Source organism: Sorex fumeus, unplaced genomic scaffold (assembly GCF_029834395.1).
Source record: "Sorex fumeus unplaced genomic scaffold, SorFum_2.1 ptg000039l, whole genome shotgun sequence".
In the NCBI taxonomy this organism is placed as follows: Eukaryota; Metazoa; Chordata; class Mammalia; order Eulipotyphla; family Soricidae; genus Sorex; species Sorex fumeus.
In genome coordinates, this window is record NW_026606096.1 from 25927151 (window position 1) to 25950917 (window position 23767).

The following is a 23767-nucleotide window of genomic DNA, read 5'->3' on the forward strand; positions in this document are numbered from 1 at the left end:
TTGGGTGCAATTGAGGGTCTATTTCTTTTTGTTTGCTTGAAGAAGGTAGATTTCCAGTGGCCAGGGGGAACAGTGGCAGGGAGGGAAATATGACTGAACAGTGCACCCATATATATAAATATATGTATATATATGCCTTTAAATTATCACTAAGAAATTACTAGGAACATATCATTGCTCATTTTGACCTTTTCAGTTCCCGATGAGATATTTTACATTCATCATTATATGGACATTCTGCATAGCTTTATATATGATGAACCAGAAGTGCCTTTTCTTTTCCTCTTTTCTTAATTGCAAGCTTTGCTACATTTGTAGGAGAAACTTTATTAAATCATATTTTTAGTAATTAGTTTGAAACCTAGAGAATTCAAGTTATATATTTTGAGAACTTACTTTCATTGCAATGAGGAAACATGTTATGGGAAACATCCATACTAATAAAAATAACATCAACCAATCAAAAATCAATTTAAGTATGTAAAGCTATAGTGCTTTGTTTGTGCATATGTAAAAATTATATTAATATCAATATGTTATAGAGATATACACATATACACTGAAACGCAAGCACGATAGTTTGTAAGTATGTAACTGTACCTCACAATGATTGACAAATAAGAAAAAAATATATTCATATGCAGGTATTTAAGAACGTATATGTAATAATACATGTTTAAGTATACAGATTAAGAATATATGAACTTTATGTGAACTAGGAGAAGAAACCAAGCCTCAAGACTCTTGTTTTAAGTAAACAATGACACATGACTAATTGGGGGGGGGAGTGAAGAGTTGGGTCATACCCAGCCATACTCAGGGGTTACTCCTGGCTCTGTGCTCAGGTGTCACTCCTCAGAGTGCTCAAGGGACCATATGGGATACTGGGGATAGGAACTGGGTCGGCTACATGTAAGGCAAGTGCGCCAGCCCCTACACATGATTACTTAAATGATCACAGATGTTGTTATGCATGGATTAGTTTTCAGGGTTTCTAGTTACTTGAAATTATCTATACCACTCTCTCACCCCAGTGATAAGACTGAGGTTTGGCTTAACAATATAGCATGGCATTACTAAACTAATGGTTATTTTACACATTTCACCAAACTGAGAAACAGAAAATTCTATAGTTTCTTATCACCTAGATATTGTATAGCTTTCAGTATTCCAGAGGCACGCCAGAATCCTATAACATGAAAAAATATTTCTTACTAATGAACAGATGGATATCACACAAAATAATGCCCTGCATATTGACTCATCTGTTAAAAATTGTACCAAATTATAAACTCCTTTTTATTCTGATTTCAGGTGATCCCACTGTCCAGAGGGAGAGCTCTCATTTCCCAGAATATTAGACATTTAGTTATACCAGAAAACTTAAAACCTGCAAAAATAATGAGTTTGATAAAGTCACCTGATCACCCTCATCACCATCATAATAGAAAGATACATGTCAGCATCGAGGCCGAGGACCAGGATGGACACTTTGACGTTGACCACTTGACTGGAGACTTGTTCCTTTCCAAGGAACTCGATTATGAAACGGCATCGCATTATCTTTTCAGGGTGCTTACCAAAGACCATAGCAAAAACCCTCCCCTGACTAGCACTGTCTTCCTTAGCATTGACGTGGAGGATCAGAATGACCACTCCCCTTCTTTCCAAGAGGAGTTCGTTGTGATCAGTGTAGAAGAGAATGTTCCCGTAGGGACCCTCGTGCATGTCTTCCATGCCAGAGATGGGGACGGCAGCTTTCTGAACAGCAGAATACAGTACTCCATTGAATCCCACCCCCCTGGGATGAATCTGTTTCTCATCCATCCCTCCTTTGGCACTTTAGTCACGGCATCCCCGCTTGACAGAGAGCGAGTTCCGAATGTTGTCCTGACAGTGACAGTGACCGATCAGGCGGTCAATGTGACAGACCGGAGACAGAAATCACTGCTCGCAAAGGTAGTGATTTTGGATGTAAATGACCACAGCCCCACTTTCACATCTTTCCCCCTCACCCACATCAAAGAGGATGCTCCAGTGGGCTCTTTGGTGCACCACGTAACTGCTCAAGATCCAGATGAAGGAAGAAATGGAAGAGTAACCTACAGCATCGTCTCTGGGAATGAAAACATGACCTTTATGTTGGATGCATCATCAGGTACCTTTTTTTGCCATTGCCAATTAAGGTCTGGCCATTTGCTGAGATTTACTCTTTCCCTTTTCCTCCACAAAAAATGATGGTGCTCCAGAGGCAGATACTTTAAAGAGAATTTCTTATTTAAGATTTACTATAAGAATCTTGGAGATGGAGAGAGCCAACCATAATTGACCTGTTAGCTCCTAGTCACTGCATTTTATAGTTTGCTCAAATTTCATGGGCTAAAGAGGTGCAAACTTCCCCTACCCCCACCATAGAAGGTCTCATAGAGTAGGGGACACTTCCAAAAGTGAACCAAAGTTGAGAATGACTGATCAATAGCATTATTTGTTTTTATTTAAAGAGCCATGATTTACAAAGTTGTTGATAGATGAGTCTTAAACATATAATATTCCAACACCAATCCCACCACCAGTATAAGCTTCCCTCCACCAAAGTTCTCATACTCCCTCTAGGGCCCAGTTACCTGTTCCCCCACCCCCCACCTGCCACCTTGACAGGCACCTTTCAAAGTTTGGTGATTGTACTTTAGATCTCGTGTTGTCAGTGTTGTTGAGTCCATGCTTTGGATATGTGGCTATATCCCCCTCTCACATCACTGATGTAACTGAGGCCTTTGACCCTTGACTCTCTGTTACTTTTCTTTCTCATATTCTTCCCTTCCACCCTTGATTTTCTTCCATCTCTGTCCTTCTCTCTATTTTCTGGGGTCAAGAATGATCTAGGCATCTCCCTCTTACTACATTACTTTTTCTTGTTCAGTAATTCTATATACTACAAATAAGTGAGATCATCCTGTCAACAGCATTATTTGAAGACTCTGTTGTGGAAACTTTAAGATCCGTTATACAGATATTTGAAAGTAGATTGATTTGCACAACTGAAATCCATGTCTCACACCAACTCTCAGATTTTTGCAGAAATACTAATTTACTGTTAAGCACATGCAGAAATGTCACTTCACGTATCTTGTTGTCACCATGTTCCCGGTTAGCATTCACCACAATTTTGCTATAGTTTGATGGAAGATATGATATGTAAAGTATGTCATTCTTGTGAAGATGGAAATGAACTTCCGTCAGTCTTATTTTCAGAAGATGTTGAAAAAAATAAACTATCATCTTATTCTCCAAAAAGTAAAGTTGTTTCTGCATGAGCCTTACAAAGAACTCTCAGCTGTATACTCTTTGACCCAACTGTTAGTAAGTCCATTCTGTTATTTGGAATGGACTAAATGCATAGGATTTGGAAGTCATGATTATAGTCTGGCTATATACCACTGGAAAAATTCATCAAAATATTTATTAAATCCTGTACATATGGTTCCATTCTGAGGTGTGCGTGAACGCCACCTAAAGCCCATCTGACAGAGAGATAGTCCAGACCCAGTTGCTGATTTCTGTTGTAGCTGGATTCTCAGAGGACCTATTTCAACAATGCTTAAAATGTTTTCCAAGATGGTTAAGGAAGGCCTATTTCAGATTGTTAAAGAGCATGGCTAAAATTAGAATTATGTCTCAGTAATATAGGTATCATGAATCTTGAAGAACTGCAGTGAACGTTTCAGTTGAGATATTTTTTCGAAGACATAAAATAATAATTGCTGAATGTATCTATATAAGATGGCCTATTTTCTCTCACACAAGACAGTAAAATTTTAGTGGCTTTTTTAGTATAAAATGACAAGAAACTATTGAAAACTTTTATAAAATTCAAATCAGTAAACCTTTTGCATGTTGGAAGGAAAATTCTTATAGTATGAACATATGCTAAGAGAAGCAAAATGCAATCATAAAACATGTGGTAGCTGGAACCATGTAACAACTATATGTGTGAAGAGCTTAATACACTTTGCTTGTATAAATTATTTGCTTTAAAGACAGCAGTATGGTTCTATTTGTGAAGTTTAACAAATGGTTCTATTAACAAATGGTTTTATTAATGGTTCTATTAACAAATAGAAAAAAGTCTTCTGAGAATAAGTATAAATAATAAAAAACTAAGTTGTTTTCAATTCTAATTTCTTTTTATAAAGTTGTTCACTGTCACTCACCTCCCGTTGTTCATCAATTTGCTCTAGCGAGCCCAGTAACGTCTCCATTGTGAGACTTCTTGTTACTGTGTTTGGCATATTGAATACTCTCGGTAGCTTGCCAGGCTCTCCGAGAGGGGCGGAGGAATTGAACCCGGCTCGGCCAGGTTGGCTGCATGCAAGGCTAACGCCCTACCACTGTGCTATCACTCCAGCCTGTAAAGTTGTTCACAATATTTAATTACATTTAATATTCAAACCAATCCCACCGCCATTACACTTTTTCAACACCTTATTTTGAATATTTCCATACCGAACCACAAACCCTGCCCCTAAAGCAGAACCAAAATAATTGATTTTGTATTGCTTGTTATGAATATTCTGCTAAAAATAATCCAGAAAAGGTTTCTTAGAGGTAAGTGTTGTATTTCACCCAGCAGCCATTAAGCCCTTCTATAAGAGATTAGTAACATAGCATTAAAGGTTAAGCCATGTGTGTGTGTGTGTGTGTGTATACTTTTTATATTTCTATAAAAAGCATCCGGGTTTCCCTGAATAAAACAGCCTGGTGAGGGGTTCTGTGCTCATAAGTGTTTTAAGTGTTTTTTTTAAGACATAGCTATATTCATCTTTTTGTAGTCTGGTCACTTGTAAACATGAAATATCATTTGACATGAAGATTTTTATTGTTAGAATGTGGAATACCTTTGTAAAATTAAGGCCCTTGTGTTGGTAAATGATTTTGAAGTAATTCTCTTAGTAGATAATGGATAAGATGATACACATTTGAATTTTATTTAACCCTATTATATATACATATATATATTAGGTATATATGTATTTTTGGGGGGGAGGGGCACACCCAGTAATGCTCAGGGCTTACTCTTGACTCTGCCCTCAGGAATAATTTGTGGCAGGGTTCTGGGCACCTCTGTGGTGCCGAGGATTGAACCAGGGTCAGCCGCTTACAAGACAAGTACCTTACTTTCTACATTATCACTCTAGCCCCCCTAGTGCGTTTAATAAGATATCTATTTTAACCAAGAAGACTTCTGAATTTTTATCCAGGTAGGGAAGTGAAGCATAGTTAGAATAAACATGGCTTCCCTAAACAATATTTATTGCATCCTGCATTTCTACCCTTAAAACAGGCTTTCTAACTGTAGCTTATCCTTTGGATTATGAAGTAAGAACCCAACACATTCTGACTCTTCTGGCGGTGGATGACGGCGTTCCCACCCTTTCTTCATCCCAGACTCTGACCATCACCGTCCTAGATGTCAATGATGAGGCGCCCGTATTTAAGAAGCATCGGTATGAGGCGTCAGTTCATGAAAACCGAAATCCAGGGGAGTTTGTCACAAGGGTTGAAGCTACAGACAGAGATTCAGGTAATTAAAAAAATCTAGATGAAAATTAGGTAATTCACGCTAAAAGCGAAAAATGGCATAATTGGAGCTAGTTATTACTCAGAACAGAAAATGTTGCTAGCTCTCTCAAATTTCTAACACGTAATTAGAAGACACAGATGCATGGGTGTGTGTGTGTGTGTGTGTGTGTGTGTGTATGTGTACACACACACACACACACACGTTTCTTTTTATATAGCATTCTTTTTTATTGGTCTTGTTTATAGAATATAGAGTAATACATACTAATTAACATGATTTATGATTCTTTGACTTGATAACAATTAGAGGGGTCCACATTTTTTTTTCAGTGTGACAGATTCTGTTGAATACAAGAAGGTAGAGTTTTCTTTATTTTCTTCTTGTATCACATTATGGGAGAGAGTGCCTGGGTTTGAATCTTAGAGCTACTTCTTATTTTAGCTGAGTGACTTTGAACAAGTTGCTGGTCCTCTCTATTCCTCAGTCTGCTTATCTGATAAGTGGGAATAATAATAGTGTCTAATTTATTGTTCTATTTTGATTATGAATGAGTTAATACATGCAAAGATACGAGACCAGTATCTATTACAATATGTAATCAACAAATGCTAACCTCCCTCATTACTAATATGATTATTACTATTTATAACAAAATTAAAGTTACCATGACTAAGAATCTCTATGTTTATTAGAATTGCTTTTCAATATCACTGTGAATCTTTTTGTAATTTAAAGCTTAGGGAGTAAAAATTCTGATTTTATTTTAAACAAAATAATTATACAAGTAGCAGTGAATCATTTACTTTTAACAGCCATTTGCCATTAAACATGTGTCAAAATGTTCCACTCTGATACAAACAGTATAATAAAACAGTCTTTTTATGTTTTTAGTTCATGTTTGTATGTACCAGGTAGAAATACAATATCATTATAATGGTTTGTTTTCAAGTATTGTTGATATATATTTCTATAAAAGAATAGTATCAACAATAATATTTTTTCTTCTAAATTATACATGAAAGTAAAAAAAGGATAATTTCCTTGATTTTTAAAAAAAAGGTAAGTAGAATATCATTTAGATGGTCTTCTTTTTTGGAAAACATCTTCTAATGAAATGCATTTTATATGGATTGGTATATGATAATTCACAATCTTTTCAAGAGCTAAAACTAACTTTCTTTCTTTTGACCAGAGTGGGGCAGTGTGATCAAACAGTTTTTCTTATCCTAGCACTGTAGCTCTGTCCTCCCATTGTTCATCGATTTGCTTAAGCGGGCCCAGTAATGTCTCCATTGTGAGACTTGTTGTTACTGTGTTTGGCATATCAAATACACCATGGGGAGCTTGCCAGTCATTGTCATGTGGGTGGGATACTCTCTTAGCTTGCCTGGCCCTCAGAGAGGGGCAGAGGAATCGAACCCTGGTCTGCCCAGTTGGAAGCATGTAAGGCAAATGCCCTACCCACTGTGTTATTGCTCCAACACAAACGACTGGATTTTGCTCAGCCCAACCTGCCCTTGAGGCATTCATTTTGTAGATTCCTGCTGTGATGTGTTTAGGGTGAGAGATACCATGAAGAGTCTACTCCAGCTCTGTGTTGCACACCAATTACAGCTCCATAGTGTTCTCTCTGTGTGTTCTCTGGTTAAATAAGCAACACAGTGTGTGGACCACGAAAGCCACTCCACAGCACGCACACATATGCTGAACTGGTGGTGGAGGTACTGTGATTTAGTGTTGTCATATATGAAGTGCTTCCTCCCCTTGACCTGCCTGAAATTTTAGTCATTTCACGTTTCATAATGATTCCACTGAAAAGGTTTTTGCTGCTTTCATGTTTGAAGAGGGAGGTTAGAATTTATTTCTTCTTTTTTAAATGTAGCAATTACCGTGAATGTGTTTTCCATAGTCTGCAACCTGTTCCTTGGATTGAAAGTTCATTATTGTGGAGGTTTTGGGTTGTCAGACTGAGAATTTAGATGCAAACCTCTTGTTTTTCTTGGCTTTGTGCTTTGTTAGATGTTTGAAATACATCTGAATGGCTTTGTGAGTCTCATGTACTCTTGCTTATTTTGGAGACAATGTTGATTAAGCATGAGTTAAGTATGAATTTGTGTGCATGCCTGTGTTTTTTAGCATATTTCCCCTAATCCTTTTATTCATTTCATTTTTTTTGCCTGTCGGTTTACAACAATAAAAATATAAATGAAAAGTGATTATGCAAGAGCATTAAATGGCAAGACCAGGGTTTTAACTTTGCTGGCATCACATTGGAATTTATGAATGGTTTACTTTATAGTACGTAGTTTTTAAAAATGCTATACCATTACTTAATACTAGAGAGCTTGACATATGTTTTCTTGTGTTCTACAATGCAAGTTTTAAAAACGCGAGCCCACAGTGGTGTTTGGCATTCAAAACCCATGGGAATTGGAGCACTCAATGTTTATGATGTATGACTCACACAAGTTCTAACAGGAATTTCGGGGTTACTTTTTGGTATTAAAAGGTAAAAAATGACTACCAGGTTTTAACTCTATATTAAAACTGCTCCAGCATTTGGCACCACTAACAAGAGCTCTATTGTTAGTAGAAAAAGATCTACCCCAGGGCACCTCTCTCCTAGGTTCCTGGATGGAAAGGAAGTTCCAGCCCAAAGATTCACTTTCGGCTGACACATGGGTAGTGGTGAATCCAAAACAGTGCAGTAGGACAGTAGGGTTTGACCACACCAAAATGTCAACCAACGTAGACAATGAAGTCTCATTCTGTACTCTGCAAAAAAATATAATCTCTCGTGGGTACAGCAGTTAAGACACTTGCCCTACATGCAAATGAACCTGATGGGAATGCTTGCAACTATTTACGGTCCCCCAAGCACTGCGAGGAATGACCCCTGAGCACAGGAATAACCTGAGCACCTCTAGGTGTGCCCTCCCCCTCCAAAAAAAAAAAAAACAAAAAGTGCTCTTTATATGAGTTTTTCTGGAATGATATCTACTTCTGAGTTTTTGGATAATAATCTCTTGTGGGATGCGCAACTGAACTTCATACATGGATGGAGGCGGACACAGGAGCTTACCATCATTTCATCAACTTCATTGGATCACTCATTGTAAGGTGCTTCTAAATGAAGAAGTGTTAATATACGAAAATAAATGTCAGAATTAATGAAGTCGAGTAAGTGTTCCTTGGAATGCTTAATGATTTAGTACTTTCATTAACAAGGGAATTTTTATTGCATAGGCTGAAGGGATAGCATAGCAGTAGGGCATTTGCCTTGCGCATTGCTGGCCCGGCCAAGCTGGGATCGATTCTTCTGCCCTCTTGGAGAACCCAGCAAGCTACTGAGAGTATCTTGCCTGCACGGCAAAGCCTGGTAAGCTACCCATGACGTATTCAATATGCCAAACACAGTAACAACAAAAGTCCCACAATGGAGACGTTACTGGGCCCGCTTGAGCAAATCGATGAACAACAGGAGGACAGTGACAGTGACAGGAAACTATAGAGTATCATTCCATACACCTTTTAAAGGAAATTTGCTTGAGCATATGCCAAAAAATAACGTAAAGGTAAGGTAAAGGCCCTCCCGTTGATCGTCGATTTGCTCGAGCGGGCCCAGTAACGTCTCCATTGGAGACTTTGTTGTTACTGTGTCTGGCATATCGAATACTCTCGGTAGCTTGCCGGTCTCTCCGAGAGGGGCGGAGGAATCGAACTCGGGTCGGCCATGTTGGCCGCTTGTAAGGCGAACGCCCTACCGCTGTGCTATCGCTCCAGCCCATGCCAGAAAATAAAGATGAAAAATACTTAAAGTACTCAAATGTATGTCAGCTTGTAAAAATAATTTAGAGGTTGGCTACTCATTTTTTAAAAGTCAATTATTTTATGGAAAGATAGTCTTGACAGAAAGAGGGACTCGTCTCTTTCTTAGGTCAATTGTCCAACAATTTGTCCTCTTGTGACCTTTTGTTCATAGTTAATCATTGATTCAACTGACTGTTGAATCAGTGGCAAAAGAGCAATTAGCCATTCTTTGACCAACAAATTTGCCTTCAACTTTAATTTCAACCCAACCCAGTATATGTAAGGAAGTTGTTGGTTGTTTTTTTTTTTTTTTTTTCATTCTTTGGGTGGAGGCCATGATGTGCTGGGGATCAGACCCTTGACCTTCTACATGCCAGGAATGCGCTCCAGTCATTAGGCTCAGATTGATCTCACTTTTTTGCCCCGATTCCAGAAACTTTGATTATCTCAGAATCTTTAAAAGAATTTTGGATTTGGCCAGACCATTTTCTGCTTCAATGCTTGAAGTCTTTGTTCTTAGGTCATGGAGCCTTCCCGGCAGCCACATCAGTGTCCTTGCTTTCTGGAGCTACCAGAACTTGGTTTGCAGTGCTCCTTCTAACACCTGAATGAGATTTTCTTGGTCTTTTGCAGATTTCTGGTTGCCTTTTTTAGGTATCCATTCTTCTTTTTTTTTTCCTTTTGGCTCACACCCAGCGATGTTCAGGGGTTACTCCTGGCTCTGCACTCAGGAATCACTCCTGGCAGTGCTTAGGGAACCATATGTGGTGCTGGGAATTGAACCCAGGTTGGCCACGTGCGAGGCAAATGCCCTACCTGTTGTGCTATTGCTCCTATCTTAGAGATATCCATTCTTAGAGATGATTTTCATACACAATTCAAGTCTATTGCAATATAAGTACAAAGACTCTGCTTTTCTTGTGAAACTGAAAGCTTTTTCCAAGTCAAATTTTACTTGACTGCTTCTAATAGATTAAGATGTTACTCAGGTTATGGGTTTTCCCATGAAGCGGCAAGAAGTTAACAGTTGTATCCGCTATGCTTTGTGGGTCTGGTCTTCAGGGAGATTAATGTTAGGGCTCCCAGAGAAGCATTCTGGTTTTCTAATTTTGACTTGAGCTATGATTTTTTTTGTCTAAGCTTGTGATTTTCTTTAGTAATTTCCTAATACTAAGAGAAGTCAGTTAGCATGAAGGAACTATGTGGAATGATGGAAGTAATAAAATCGGAAGGTTTCTAAAAAGCCGGAAATATGGGTACAGTAATCAAAGATAATTGGATAATAACTGGAATTGGAGATCATTTAGAAAATGTAGGACTCTGAGTTTCTACTAAAAAGTTGCAATTTCTGGATTGACATGTATTGGGAATTAAAAGTATAAAACACATAGCATCTAAGTGTTAACAGACTATATAGTTCATTAAAAAATCATAAAATAAGTGAGTGAATTTATTTATAAAACAAAAGTCCCACAAATTAAAATCTGTTGTTCCCTATGAAAGTTTGATAAGGGAAGAGCCATGCCTGTTAAATGGTAATTTTTTTAAAGATAACACTTTTCTTGGCATCTGATAGTGCTCACTAAATAAATGTTTAGGAAGAAGAAAAGTAGAAGAGGGTATTTTGACATTTTTGTAAAAGAAGAACAAATAGATAGGAAAACAGATATTGACATTCTAGGATATTTAAAAGTTCTATTTTTAATAGTGTGGCTTGTATGATTTTATGTGATTAAATACTCACTTGGCTTAATAAAGGAGATTTTACATAATATTATGCCTAATTATTGAATGAAATGTTTGGGTGACCTTTCACTCTTACATATTAAGTAACTGGCTAGTATTAATTTTTTTCTTAAGACCACTAAAACACCAAAGCCAGGGCACTAGCACACTGGGTAGGACATACTGCAATCCACTATACTGTACTGGGTTGAAAATTTATTTTATGATAGACAAAAATGTAGTATAGGAATAAGCTATGAAGAAAGGGAATATAATTCTTGCCTTACTATGCTAATAGAAAGTGTTCTTTAAAACCAAAGAATAGTGACTCATCTTTCAAAAAGTGTAAAATCATAACGATCATGATCACGATCATCTTATTGTTCGTCGACTGCCTCGGGCAGGCCCCAGTAACGTCTCATTCACCCTAGTCCTGAGATTTTAAAAAGTACCATATTCAAGGCTCTTTCAGGGTTAGGAGAATGAGACCAATCATTGTTACTGGTATTTGGCATATTGGGTACGTCACGGAGAGTTTGCCAGACCCTGCCGTGTGGGCAGGTTACGTTTGGTAGCCTGCCAGGTTGATGCTGTGTGATGCAAGGGCCAGGGGTATGAATGAGCAGCTACCAAAGTAAGAATTAGATAAAAAAAAAAAAAAAAAAAAAAAAAGATGTCACGCGGCCGCAAATGCTGCTGTGCGCTTCCGGGAGCTGGGTTTTATAGTCTCTGGGTCTAGGCCATTGATGGGATTACACAGCACCAGGGGGCCATTTGGTGGGTGTGACCCCTGCCTACTGGAAGGTGGAGGATCTGGATGGAGGATGCTCAGCCCCAATCCGAGCAGGCTTGGAGATCTCAGCCCCGGGACCCGCATGCCTTTGTTCCTCTGCTGGTACCTTCATGCCTGTGGAGAGTGGTCTTAGCATGGTTGTGGCTGGTTCTGGAGGTCTTCGGCTGCCGGAGCTCTGCTCGGGATGGGGAGGGAAAAAATCATAGCTCTTAATTAATATTATACTTTTATTCAATTATAAAATAATATATTCTAAGATGCACAAAACAGCAAAGATATTTAACGTAATATAGTCTATATATCTAGATTCTTGTCAGTTAGGAACATTGTATAATGAAAGGAACTTGTGTATAATGTAAATAAACTTGTGTATAAGGTAAATAAACTTGTGTGAAATGTAAATAAACTACAATGGCATGGAATAAACTCATTAAAGATTATGGTGAAATAACTAGTATGGAAACGAAGTGATACTTTTCTCAGGGGAGAAATGAAACCACAAAAAATATGGGAAGAATTATTTGAAAAATGCATAATAACATTGTACTATATTTCTCACCCAATGTAGAAAACTGACTACGCAAAATGAGATCAAAATATGCATAGAAGCAACTCTGCACTCACATTCTATACTGAAATACTTAGGAACTACAATATCTGAATACAAGTTCCAAATAAGGGGCCACTCTAGAAATAGTGACTTGCAAAGCTTACACTGATGTCATTAAAACACAATCAAGGGTGCTAGAAGGAGTAATTAGGAATATGCTGTAGGGTTACACTCATAAGAATTTCTTTTATGGGAGGGAAAAAATCTTAAGCATTCACTGTGGGGAAGTCTCATAAGACTTTTGAAAATCAAGTATCGCAGCCCATGAGGCTTTTATTTAGCAAGAACAGCTAAAAAAGTGTTTTTGCTTTGTTTTTTGAAAACCTTACATTGAAGGTTATTTATGCACCTTGCCTTTAGTTTTTTTCTTTCATCACTAGCCTAATATGCTAAACGCAGAGAAAGAATAATAAAAGACACAAATGGATTCCTAAGGGATCATTGCTAAGTTTTTCTTTATATTTCCCCCCAAGGAATAAATGCCCAGCTTCAGTTTGAAATCATGCCGGGTGCTTCATTTGAACTGTTCCAGATAAATCCTGACACTGGAGAGGTCGTGACAACAGCAGCACTTGACAGAGAAGCTCAAGAAGTCTTCACCCTTCGAGGTAAGCCATCACTCGACCATGCTTTCAAGAAGGCAGTGGAGGTTTAGTGGTGGAATTTTACTCTTCAATGGGATGTCTTTAAATCAAAGTGATTGGCACCAGAGAGATATAGTTCAACAGATGAGAGCTTGTGGGGGGCTGAGGCAGAACCTTCTGAGCACTGCTGGGTAGTACCCCAAAGCAAAAACAATAACAAAGAATAGTAAACAAAATAAGGTCTGATTGGCTTCTTGCTACCCAGTGAGTTGGTCTGATGCTGTGTGATGCAAGGGCCAGGGGTATGAATGAGCAGCTACCATCTGTGTTCTCTTCACTTCTTGTCAGTACTTGTACAAGATGGGGGAATCCCTTCATTATCCGCCACGACAACAATTCTCTGTAATGTGGAAGATGAAAATGATCACACACCAAACATTATTGCCCCTGTCCATGGCATTGAGGTTCTGGAAAACCAAGAGCCGGCGTTTGTCTACACCATGTGGGCCTCTGATAAGGATGCTGGCAACAATGGAATTGTCCGGTATTATATAATGGGTAAGTACTCGGTCTATGAAATCTCCTCCCAAGAGACCGACTGAGAGATCCACCCTTTGGCAGTCCCTCTCTGTTGGGAACCTATTGCATTGTTGACCAAAGTCACGCCCAGTGAGAACTGACTAGTGTGTGACTTATTTCCTCATCCTCCCCCATAGCCTCTCTGCCTTGCACACTGCCCTCCAAAGTTGTTAAAAATCTGCCATCAGGAACCAGAAAGATTGTGTTGCTGGTAGGGTTCTCGCCTAGCAGCCAACCCTGTTCTATCTCTGATATTACATATGGTCTGGCACCATATGGCACCATACCAGGCGTGATTCCTGAATGGAGAGCCAGCCAGGAATACACTCTGAGCACAGCTGGGTGTCCCCCCTCCTAAAAAATTCTACCATCAACTCTTCTGATCTTTTTTATATTATTATTAGAGAAGGTGCAAGAGAATGGATAGTCTTTGTTCTATGCTTTTTACTTCTTGGGGATCACTTATTCTTTTGAGAAGACAAGACTTTGGGAAATGGAATGCACAAGAAGACACAATCCCCAGCTCTTGAGTACCAGTGTCACACATCACCAGATCCCAAAGGTCAAGACTTCTGGGAACTGCACAGGATAATCAAATGCAATGCACCCTTTAATAAAAGACATAAGGACTGATGGCAGGATAATGTCAGCCAAAGACCTACAGCTTATTTGCCTTAAAAAATTGATTAGGTCCTAAGTACCTAAGTATAATGGGGCTGGAGTGATAGTACAGCAGGTAGGGTGTTTGCCTTGCACTTGGCCAACCCAGGTTCAATTCCCAGCATCCTGAGCACTTCCAGGAGTGATTTCTGAGTGCAGAGCCAAGAGTAACCCCTGTGCATCACCGGGTGTGACCCAAAAAGAAAAAAAAAATGATCCTCATTGTTTATCAAGGTGCACATTTACCTTTAAAAAGTGCTTTTTGCAGTTTACCAGGCTGCACATAGAATGATGCAAATTAGGCGTTGGGGGAGCAACGATTCCTAGACTATGTTCACAAAAGAGGAGCTGTTTTGGGGCTGGAGCAATAGTACAGCGGGTAGGGCATTTGCCTTGCATGTGGCCAGCCCGGGTTCAATTCCCAGCATCCCATATGTCCCCCTGAGCACCACCAAGGGTAATTCCTGAGTGAAGAACCAGGAGTAACCCCTGTGCATTGCCGGGTGTGACCCAAAATGCAAAAAGAAAGAAAGAAAGAAAGAAAGAAAGAAAGAAAGAAAGAAAGAAAGAAAGAAGGAAAGAAATAGGAGCTGTTTTAATACTGGTAAAAATAGTGTCGAAACTAACTCCTGGAAGTGATGCTTCTCTGTTTACTAAAAATGCAGTGCACAAGCCACACTTTCTATATATGCCCATTTTTCTCCAAGTAAGAATAGCTTTATTACTTTTCTTGCCTGAGTATAAAAATGTCATGTAATTATGTAGGATATATATTAGGGCTGGAGCGATAGCACACCGGTAGGGTGTTTGCCTTGCATGCAGCCAACATGGCTGACCCGAGTTCGATTCCTCCGGCCCTCTCGGAGAGCCCGGCAAGCTACCGAGAGTATCTCGCCCACACAGCAAAGCCTGGCAAGCTCCCCGTGACGTATTCGATATGCCAGACAGAGTAACAACAAAGTCTCCAATGGAGACGTTACTGGGCCCGCTCGAGCAAATCGATGATCAACGGGAGGGCCTTTACTTTACTTTACTTTTATATGTATTTATTACAAACAAAAGTAATAACAAATATGTTGGTGCTAGAGAAGTGTACAAAGGTTAAGGCATTTGTTTTGCATGCAGCCTACCCTAATTCAAATTCTGGCACTATACAGTGTCTATCAAAAACTACAAGGAGTTTTTGAGCACAGAGTCAGGAGTAGGCCCTAAAGTATGGAATACCCCCACCAAGTATCAACAAACATGTCTGGCAGAGTTAGAAAATTAAATATTTTGGAAAACACTTTTTTTCATGAACCTCAGTGAAAGCAGACACCATGAATAGTTTATATTTACAATTCCGTTACCTACCTCCTTCAAAAAACTATGCTGTTTGAATCTTTTATGTGAATAGATGTATAGATGTGTGTATTAGCATTTCTAATGATTTCTCTTATGCTGAAGCTGGGCATTACTTCTTTCAACCACCCCTCTTATGATGGTTTAGATACTGAATTTAAAAATTACCATAGTTACTAAATCTAGTATTATTTTTTATGATGCATTTAACTGGGCTCGTGATCCAAACTATAAGTATAATGACATAATAGCATTTCTATTGTAATATGTACCATACCATTTTGCTCTGCTCAGAAGAACCAAACACCCTCAAACTAATGTTGACAAGTCAGTGCGACTCTTCCCTCTTTCTACCTGTTATGGTGGTCATTTCCTTCTCATAGAACTCCACCTGTTTTCATTTTTAAAATATTTCAATTGGGGCTGGAGCGATAGCACAGCAGGTAGGGCGTTTGCCTTGCACACGTCCGACCCGGGTTCGATCCCCAGCATCCCATATGGTCCCCTGAGCATTGCCAGGAGTAATTCCTGAGTGTAGAGCCAGGAGTAACCCCTGTGCATCGCCGGGTGTGACCCAAAAAGCAAAAAAATAAAAATAAAAATAAAATATTTCAATTAAAACTTTTGTTCTAAAATCCATTTATTTAGATTCATATTATTCTGGAATTTCGTTTATTGTTCTGATACAGACACTTACCAGTATTGGAAAGACTACTAATGATAAAATGCTCTCTTTTGCAAACCTCCAAAATCCATTTAGAGATCATAAGTACCTAAAGTATAACATATAGGCAGTGTTAAAGTTTTTCATTTTTGATAGATAGCTCGATAGATCAATCATTTTCTTGTGTCTTTCAATGCAGTCATTCAACAGTATTTAGAATAGACATATCCCAGCACTTAAAAGAGCTATATCCTCCTCCCTGTCTGAACAAAGTAAAAGGTAGTAATTTAGAGTACAGCTGAGTTTGCCTCAGAGACTCAGTTTCCAGCCAATTGCATGGCATTATCCTTGTGTCCTGAACTCAGGCCTTCGTCTTCCTGTCCACCCAATCCTGATCCATCTTCCAAATATTCTGACATTTTCCTTAATGAGTCTTTCACAGTTTTGTAACTGTTTTCCCTATACATGCATATTAATTGATCAATTTTTAAACTAAAGACATTTATTTGTAGGTTCGGGGCTCCCCATCAGTTCCACGGTCCCAGGGAGCACTTACTCAGTCTGGCATTGTTAGCCTGGCAGTTTGGTGCTTGGGCCTGGTGAAGCAGTCCTGCTTGGTTTCAGGGGTGCTGGAGACCACCAGGGCCACCCAGATGGTACTCAGGGGGCCATTTAGTGTTAGGGATCAGGGTCTAGAGTATGCCAGGCATGCACTCAGTCCCTTTGAGCTATCTCTCTGACCACTTCCTGTAAGTTTCTTGTCATAAGCATCTGCATGTCATAAGCATTGAGACATTAAATAATGATATATCTTTTCAATGTACTCTACCCCAAAACGCCTTAAAAAGAACACACAGAATGGGCTGGAGCGATAGCACAATGGGTAGGGTGTTTGCCTTGCACACAGCCAACCAGGGCCAATTCCCAGCATCCCATATGGTCTCCCAAGCACCGCCAGAAATAAGTCCTGAGTGCATGAGCCAGGAGTAACCCCTGAACATTGCCAGGTATGACTAAAAAAAAAAAAAGAACACACAGAAAAAAGTTTCCTTACCTCCCCTTGTTTCATAGTTCTTGTTGAGGCCAAGCCAAGTCTCATTGTTTCTTCACCTTCATCTCTAAATCCTCTGTCCCTATCCAAACCTAGGGGTTCAGCAGGACCAGACCCATAGCTGCAGCCTTACTGCCCTGCCCTATGTTAGGCTCAGAAATCCTTCCTGAAGCAAAGTAAGGAGGATCACAGAACCCCTGGGCTGGCAGAGCTGCTCTTCTCAGGGCCCTGCCCAAGAAGTGAATGAAATGAGATGCTCTAAAGGAAAAACTTTAGGGAGAAGAGGGAGATAAACCATATGAACCTACCTGATATCTCAGCAAAGCAATGTTGGGACCAAGACAGTGTAAGTTTAGGGGCTGGAAATTAACTGAATACTTCCTGTTTCCACATAGTCTGCAGATTACTCAGTTGATTTAAACAATTGATTTCTTACTCCCTTTCACTCTTGTGTTAAACTCCATCATGAACCCTTCCTTCTTTTCTCCTTACCTTTCCTCCTTACTCTTTCTGAGATGTGTCTACTTCCTGCAGGTGTATATCATTTCAGAATTTCTTTGCTCCAGTAAATCACTGTCGTGAATCCCGAGAATTCCTCTGACCCAATCATGTTGTGGCTTTGCTTCTGGAAATAAAACATGCTTTTTTGACACGTTCAGATAGTGGGATATAAGAGATTTTTCAGCAGTGGACCTAAGGGAGTTTCATGACTTCACATCCCTATTTATCTCCCAAACTCATACCTTCCCAGCTGCCAAACCTCCCTTTGTCCCTTTCTATTCACACACCCAGAACATTTTGCCTCAATCTCTCTACAAACTTTGTAGCCATTCTGGCAACCACTAAAGTTTTTCTCTCTGACTTGCAGCCTGATTTCTTCCCACTGGAGATTAGTTTTGATGTTACATTTTGTAATGAAGCATTTTCTGGATATTCTAATTGAAGATTATGGGCCCTTCTGTGCTTTTTAGAGCCTAATACATATGATCTTCGCACTGTACATTAATGTCCAGGTACCAGTCTGTCTTTCTTCTAAGACTAAACTTAGAAGTTTTATCTTACTCTCCTTGTATTCTTACCATCCAGAACACTGCTGGCACATGCCAAGTGTTTCTTAAATGTTTGTGGAATGAATGAATCACATTACCAACCACAATTGCCACAGATATGTAGGTTTGTCTGACCGTCACTGTGTTTGGTACAAATTAACCATGTCTTATGACTAAATGCAAATGCCAGTCCCTTCTCAATCTCCAACAATACTTGTGGCTGTTTTCACTTAATGTCATTCAGCTTCTTCCCCACATGATTCTGGTAGATTCCAGAATATTCCCTCACCATTGTAAATAGTGGGCCTGATCCAAGGCAGTGGCCAGCAGTTCCTGAACCACATTCTTTCCTGATTAATTTTGAAGGTGACTTTAAAATATACTTGAAAGCTTTTACTACTGTCAGTGTTTAATTTTTTTGAGGGCAGTTGGGCCACACCCATGCTTGGGGTTTACTCCTGACTCTGTGCTCAGGAATCACTCCTGGCAGGACAGGATTGGGGGTGGGGAGTGCCATATGGGTGCCAGAGATCAGAACCAGGTGGCTGCAGGCAAGGCAAGAGCCTTACCTGTTATACTGTCTCTCTGGTTCCCTTGTGGTCAATTTTTAGCTTTTTTGGAACATGAAAGACAAAGGGAAGATTACTTTTGAAGGCTAGAAAGTAGAATCAAACATTCTATAGCAGACAATAACGTCCTACCAGCATGACAGAAGTATTTTTACTCTCATGTAAAATATCATGTGAACGTAATAAAAGCAGGTTATTGAAGTTAAATAACTGCAATAGTGTTCTGATAGAGAAAAATTACTACTAATACTGTTAGTTTCTGCTGACATAGAAATAGATATTTCTTTTACTTCTAGTACTTTATTTTAAAAAAACATGCAATTTCATTCTATCAAGAGGAGAAATTGAGAAACACTGATAGTTGTGGATACTCTCACACAAAATTATACCACAACAAACTGGCCAAAGCCTTTATTCTAATTATTGATGGAATTAAGATAGATTTTGAATACTATTATTTTGTTGATCTCTTATAAAAGGAGTTCATTCACCAGAGTGATAGTACAGAGGTAACGTGTTTGCCTTACATGTGGATGACACTTTCCTATCCTAGCACCACATTCAGTCCCCACCAACCCCAGGAATGATCTCTGAACACATCCAGATGTGGCTCAACCTTGCCCCTCTCCCCCAACACACAAAGAGGAAAAGATGTTTAATAATGACTTGGCTATTCATAATTATATCCCCAATGTTGACAACAACGATCAGATCTCAGATTCAGGATATAAACCTGTGTCAATGAAGAAATTCATGTATAGAGAACTAATAAAGGGTGACCCCTGTTTGAATTCAAATGAGTTTGACTTTGTTTTCTTTAATAGATGGAAATACTGAGGAATTCTTTGCTATTAATGAAACATCTGGAGAACTTTCAACCACCCGTTCTTTGGACCGAGAGCGGGTAAACAGTTTCACTCTGGTCGTTTTGTGTTCCGACGTGGGGAACCCACCCCGGAGCTCCAGGGTGCAGCTGCATGTCCAAGTTTTGGATGCCAATGACCACATCCCCTCATTTCCCTTGCTTCAGTACCAGTCCTTCGTGAGAGAAGACGCTGAAGTGGGGACGGTGGTTCTTGTGCTCTCTGCTGTAGACCAGGATGAAGGACTGAATGGACAGATTGAGTATTTGCTGATGGACAACAATGCCTCAAGCCCATTCACCCTGGATCCTGTGACGGGCATCTTAAGAACTGTCCACATGCTGGATCGAGAAGTCACATCCCAGCATGCATTTAGGGCGATAGCCCGAGATTGTAGTGTCCAGGGTGCAAGAAGTTCTACGGTGATGATAAAGATCCAGGTGACTGATGTCAATGACAACAACCCAGTCTGGGAACAGAACCCCTTTGAAATTTTTCTTTCTCCCCAATTACTTACAAACCAGACCCTGGCCATTTTGAGAGCCAGTGACCCTGACTTGGGACCCAATGGAACTGTCACCTTTGGCTTTGAGGAGACCCAGTCAATATTTTCTCTCAATGAATATACAGGGGAAATTCAACTTCAGCAAAATCTACCTGCAGAATATTTTCCTGTGTGGCTGCAGTTAAACATAATGGACCAGGGGGTACCCGCTAGGCTAACCACTGGTGTTCTGGTAGTCCATATGGAAGGAGAAGGCACTAACTTTTCCTTCAGCCACCATCTATATAAAGGGACTGTGATGGAAAATGATGAGGAAGGTAAGTGTCTGTTCAAGTTTTTTCTACATTTTACTTGTTTTGATAAAATGCATAAAATTAAAGATGCTATAAGATGTGAATCTGGTTAAAACATTTTTAATCTATCCAATGTCCATTATGCTAATTTTTATTCAAAATACATTATTACAAAAATATACTTAAATTTAGTAGAACACACACTTTTAAAATGGTAAATAATAACTGAAAGATAAATCTTTCAGGGGGTCTTAAAATTTCAGTTCACTTGAGTTTTAACCTCAAAATAGATTCTTTTGTGCAAATATGTAGAATCCTTGCAACTGCTTTTCCTCAAGCACTTTCTTAGAAATACAAAAGATGAAGTATAGGGGCTGAAGAGATAGCACAGGGGGAGGGCACTTGCCTTGCACGTGGCCGACTCAGGTTAGATTCCTAGCCATAGCATCCTGAGCACTGCTGGGAGTAATTTCTGAATGCGTGAGCCAGGAGTAACTCCTGTGCATCACCAGGTGTGACCCAAGAAGAAAAAAAAAAGATGAAGTATATTATCATGAAGTACTTAGTCTTTGTTTGAGTTAAAATCCTGACTGTAGGGAATAGAAAAATAATGTAGGAGTTAAGGTGCTTGCCTTGCATGCAGCCAGCCCTGTTTCAATCCACGGTACCACAGGATTCCTCATGTGGCTGGTTGTGACCCCAAAACAAAATGAAACAAAATCCTGCTATTGTGTCTCCTTGGACAACTGAATGCCTCTGATCCTTGGTTTCCCAGTTTGCAAATTATACCAGTGGTATCTTGGTTATTTGAAACAAAGATTTAAAAGAACTTGTTACACATAGTAAGCATATATTAAGTCACTGTCACTGTCCTCCTGTTGTTCATCGATTTGCTCGAGCAGGCCCAGTAACGTCACCATTGTGAGACTTGTTGTTACTGTGTTTGGCATATCGAATACAGCACAGGTAGCTTGCTAGGCTTTGCCGTGCGGGCGAGGTACTCTTGGTAGCTTGCCGGGCTCTCCAGGAGGGGCGGAAGAATCCAACCCAGGTCGGCCGCATGCAAGGCAAACGCACTACCGCTGTGCTATTATTATTGTGTTGTTATTACTTTATTTCAATGCTACAAGTTAACAGAGTCTTATTAGGAGATAAAGGTGATTGGCCGGTTGGGGAAGTAGAACACAATGAAAGAAGTTACAAATAAACACAGAGGAATGGGAGCACTGTGATGGGAATAACCCAATAAACCCAAGCTCCCTGTGGCAAGGCAGAAAGGACAAACCAATGTTATCCTACAGTTTCCCAGTCTGCAACTTATACCAGTGGTATCTGGGTTATGTGAAACAAAGATTTAAAAGAGCTTGCTACATGTGGTAAGTATGTATTAAGTAGGAACTATTATTATTGTTATTACTTGATTTCAATGCAGCCAGCAGTGATTTCCAAGTAGTAGCAGTGCTATCTGACCTCACAAAATTTAGCACTTTACATAACTCAGAAGAGAGTTCCATGAACAGCAACTCAAAATGCTAAATTACTTTTCGATTATTTCCTATTTTAAACATATGTCTTATTGGGAGCCATTAGAAGAATCAATTTCAATTACCCTTCTACAAAAGAAAACTTTGTGGTTAATTGTGAACTGAATGAAATCCAATCAGAGTAATTCTCTCTAACTAAAGAGAAATGAATCTTCCAATATTTTCAGCCAGAGGCCAAAGCAAATGGTCATGAGGTCTTGGGAGAGGAGCTTGGTTGCTATAAATCTGATGTGTGCTCTTTGTTTTCTCATGTCATTTTGTTTATATTTTGTCATTTTATTATGATCTAATTTAATTTCATCTACACCCACATAAATCACTGTTTAAAAGGCAACCTATAGACCCATGAAATTTATTTACTCATTTCATAGTAAAAATATTTTGCTGCATATTATATTTTCCATTCTTTATCAAAAGAGAACATCAAATTTAATATACAGTATTAAATAAGTAGTATTCTCAGTTGCAGTATACGGTGGCCCTCTTAGGAGTTATGGTTATCTTGAAATTTACTCAAAAGGTCTCAGAGTTGTTCTACACAAAGTTAAAAGAAAAATTGAAATTATCTTTACTAAATGAAATTATAGCAACTTTCCCAGTGTCAGAAATTTCCAACTTACTCTCTTAGTTACAAGTCTCTCTCTTGTGCATTAAATAATGAACAATAGAAGACACACCTTAGAGCTTTAATTCTGTTCTTAAGAGATATACATCCCAGCCATAGAGAACCATAACTGATGGAAAGACAAGTTAAAATTTATCTATGTTATATAGCACAAAATATAATTCATTAATAACTTGAAATTAATTTGTTAGAATTGCTCGATCATTGAACACTACCTTCAAATGCAGTTGTCCTCCAAAAGAACCCTGCGATTCGGTCTTTCAATCTATACTTGAAGATACTAGTGATTGAAAGTGTAGGACAGTGGTTGTTGTACCTGGCAAGAAAGAGATTTATGATCTACCCTATAAAAGTTTTCCACTTCATTAGATTGGGGGTCCAGGAGCATTGTTTTTAACAAGCTCTGTGGGCAAATTGATTGCATGATAGGATTGGAAAACCCCTCCATTTGGAAAGTCATTTATAGGTCGAACTCAGATCTGCCTCCCTTCTTCAGATCTGGCAATAAATCCCAGACTGCCCTTTAGACATACCACAGTCCTAGACAGTCAGTCTTCAGATAGTTTATTTGGTGCTTCAGCACATTTTTATTGAATCTTATGTGCAGATACTTTTCTAGTGGGATCTGTTAGTGAAAAGACAGAAATGGTTACCCTTCTGAAGGCTGACGTTCCAGCAGGAATAGAGAGACGGTCAGTGAACATACACAAGTCAACTAGAGTGCATGATAAGTGATGCAGAGCTAGTGGACACTGGAACAACAGAGCAGGACAAGTAGGAGTTGGAAAGAGACAGATACTTAGAGTTGCAAATTGCAGGAAAGGACTGACTTTAAAGAAGAGGCAACCATTGTTAGCTGTGCGGGAAAGCGTTTTGTGAAGGTAGGGGATGGAGAGGGAGGATAATTTCTAGGAGCCTGAC

At 39.2% G+C, this 23767-nt stretch overlaps 1 protein-coding gene across 1 annotated transcript in view; it reads left to right on the top strand.

Annotated features, from left to right (window-relative positions):
• DCHS2 (dachsous cadherin-related 2) overlaps positions 1-23767 on the top strand; it is a 263354-nt gene that overhangs the window by 180283 nt on the left and 59304 nt on the right. The window contains exons 9-13 of the mRNA XM_056119027.1: positions 1315-2158; positions 5342-5581; positions 12993-13127; positions 13452-13661; positions 19841-20701. Coding sequence (XP_055975002.1) covers positions 1315-2158; positions 5342-5581; positions 12993-13127; positions 13452-13661; positions 19841-20701 — 2290 coding nt within the window. The remainder of the gene's footprint in view (positions 1-1314; positions 2159-5341; positions 5582-12992; positions 13128-13451; positions 13662-19840; positions 20702-23767) is intronic.